Source organism: Barbatula barbatula (assembly GCF_947034865.1).
Source record: "Barbatula barbatula genome assembly, chromosome: 8".
Classification (NCBI taxonomy): domain Eukaryota; kingdom Metazoa; phylum Chordata; class Actinopteri; order Cypriniformes; family Nemacheilidae; genus Barbatula; species Barbatula barbatula.
The window spans coordinates 25,153,622-25,156,182 of NC_136771.1; the positions used below are offsets into that span (position 1 = coordinate 25,153,622).

Below are 2,561 nucleotides of genomic sequence, written 5' to 3' on the forward strand. Positions count from 1 at the left end.
AACTGAAGCGCACTCGCGAGCTCGAGGTGGGTGCCGAAGGCGTGCTCATCACCTGTAACATGAACGAGCGCAAGTGCACGAGGGAAGCCTTCAATCTGCTGAACGAGTACGCGGACGCGCTCTACGGCCCCGAGCAGGTGAGCGGTGCGCCAGATAACAGTAGAGTAGAGTAGAGTAGTGCGCATGCGCGTGTAGGTCTACGTCATTCATCTAATGTGTGTGTGTGTGTGTGTGTGTGTGTCAGTCAGGTGAGGTGCAGGACGAGGAAGATGAAGACGCGGAAGCGGCTCTGAAGAAGGAGGTGTCTCAGATCCAGACGTCCATGAAGAGCCGGCAGCAGAGATTCACAGCGCTGGAGAGCGGAGCTACTAATGTTGTGTTCATACAGTCTCATGGAGCCGGTGAGCAGAACCCCTTCATCATCTTCATCATCACCACGAGTGCATATTAATCATCTTTCTGTGTCAGATCCAGAGAAGCTGGTCCATCACATCCTCTCAGACCTCCATCAGACCAAGAAGAAGAAGACTCGCGTGATCCTGCGCATGCTGCCGGTGAGCGGCACGTGTCGGGCCTTCCCAGAGGACATGGAGAAATATCTGAGCGTGTTTCTGGAACGCTGGTTCAAAGCGCCGCTGCGAGCCACGTACCAGATCTGCTTCAAAGCCCGAAACAGCAGCCACAACAAGAGAGATGATGTCATCAAAGACGTCGCCGGTACTCTTCTGTGTTTTGTTATTCATGACCTCACACAACCTCATCACAAAGCACATAACAACACCCTGACAACCGCACTAACAAGCATGACTGGTTCTCTCCTGCAGCTCTGGTGGCAAAAATGAATCCGGAGAATAAAGTGGATCTGACCAATCCTGAGCTGAGTATCATCATCGAGATCATCAAGGCCGTGTGCTGCGTCAGCGTCGTCAGGGACTACATGCTCTTCCGCAAATACAACCTGCAGGAAGTCAGCAAAGACCCGGCCAATCAGATCCCAGACAAGCAGGAAGCAGCGACAAGCAGAGCCAATCAAACGCAAGAGCACGGCAACGGCACCTCCGCTGATGGTGGTGATGTTTCGGCCGGTGACGGACAGAAGGAGGCGGAGCCTGAGTGAATGTGTATAGACTGATGTACAGTGTGTGGATATTTCAACCGCACAACTTTTAAAATCCTTTTATATGTGTTTTCTTTCAACGTTTGTGTTTTAGCGTCACAACACGTCATTTTTGATGATTGTTTTTTTCCCCAGACTTGACATGTGTGCGACTCAAATAAAGACATCACATGAAAATTTTTGTGTTATTTGTCAATTTTTGTCATTGTTGGTGTCCGTCATGATCACAAAACTGATCAGCACTTTATCTCCAAACACATTCAAGTGAAGCAGTGTTGCTCCGGTCTTTAAAGGTCTTGACTTCTGTGCTGGGTCAGAAAATAAGAGGATTCAGGGTCATTCATGTTATTGGAGCTTCAGCTGCTGTTTGTTCTGTTAATGTTGAGATGTATTATTCATGAGATCTTGTTTTAACCATCTGAATGATGCAGAAAGTTCAATAAACCAGAAGTTTCTTATGAAGTGACCACAACATTGTGTTTGTTTCAGTGATTAATCTAGCATATTGTCTTTTATTCTGTTCTACACGCACACACATGATGTTTATGAATGTTTGTGTTCACGTGTCATTCAGCAGCAGAGGTGATGGATTTCTCCATCATGAAGAGAACTGGTGTTTAGCACCTGAAGTGAAGCTGGAGTGGATGAGATCTTCTCTCTGTCGGAGGTCAGTTGGGTCTTAAAGGTCACAGGCTCAGTGAAACAATAGAGACGGGGGGGAGATGAGGATTAACATTGACTGCACGCGGCTGTCGTGACCTTTCAGGGTCACAGGAGACACACCTCACAGCAGGTGAGACACACTTGAGCTCCATCTCAACACACACACATGATCTCATCTGCGATGATGACGTTTGCTTCATTTAAAAATTTGTGAGTTTCTCTCTTCAACAGAATATATTTTGAAGAACGTTGATAATCAAACAACACTGAACGGACTTCCATTGAACACAAAACCACTGAGACATTTCTCCAAACATCTTCTGATGACGGACTCATACAGGTCCGTGTGTGTGTGTGTGTGTGAGAGAGAGAAGTGTGGAGCCCCTGCCGGGTGTCAGATGTGTGGGGGGGGGGGGTTTGGTGTGTATAACCTTTAACTCAATGAAGACTCCTTCTGCTCATCTGATGGGCAGACTGAAGATGATGTTTCTGTGACACTCGACACATGTTTCTAAATATTTAAGAGATTCACATTAACACATGAACTGTCGCACATGATCAGTGTGTGTGTGTGTGTGTGATAAACTACACTCACATCACATCTGAACTGAACACATTAATGAAGCAGCACTGATGTCATGATGTGAACACGTGACCACTGTGAAATTGCCCTCACCCTCACATCATCACATCACTCAACTCACATCAGCATCAGCAGGACCAACACAGGTACATAGGTGTTGTTCTCTCAGCGTCGTGTAGTTTTACTGTGTTGTTCTCT

The 2,561-nt window shown here is 46.9% G+C and overlaps 1 protein-coding gene across 1 annotated transcript; it reads left to right on the forward strand.

Annotated features, from left to right (window-relative positions):
- The first annotated feature begins 6 nt into the window (after nucleotides 1–6).
- thumpd1 (THUMP domain containing 1) lies at nucleotides 7–1,587 on the forward strand. The gene is made up of 4 exons (XM_079463265.1): nucleotides 7–137; nucleotides 245–401; nucleotides 469–717; nucleotides 825–1,587. The coding sequence occupies exons 1-4, from the start codon at nucleotides 60–62 to the stop codon at nucleotides 1,115–1,117; spliced, it is 777 nt and encodes a 258-aa protein (XP_079319391.1). The 5' UTR covers nucleotides 7–59; the 3' UTR covers nucleotides 1,118–1,587.
- The last annotated feature ends 974 nt before the right edge of the window (nucleotides 1,588–2,561 follow it).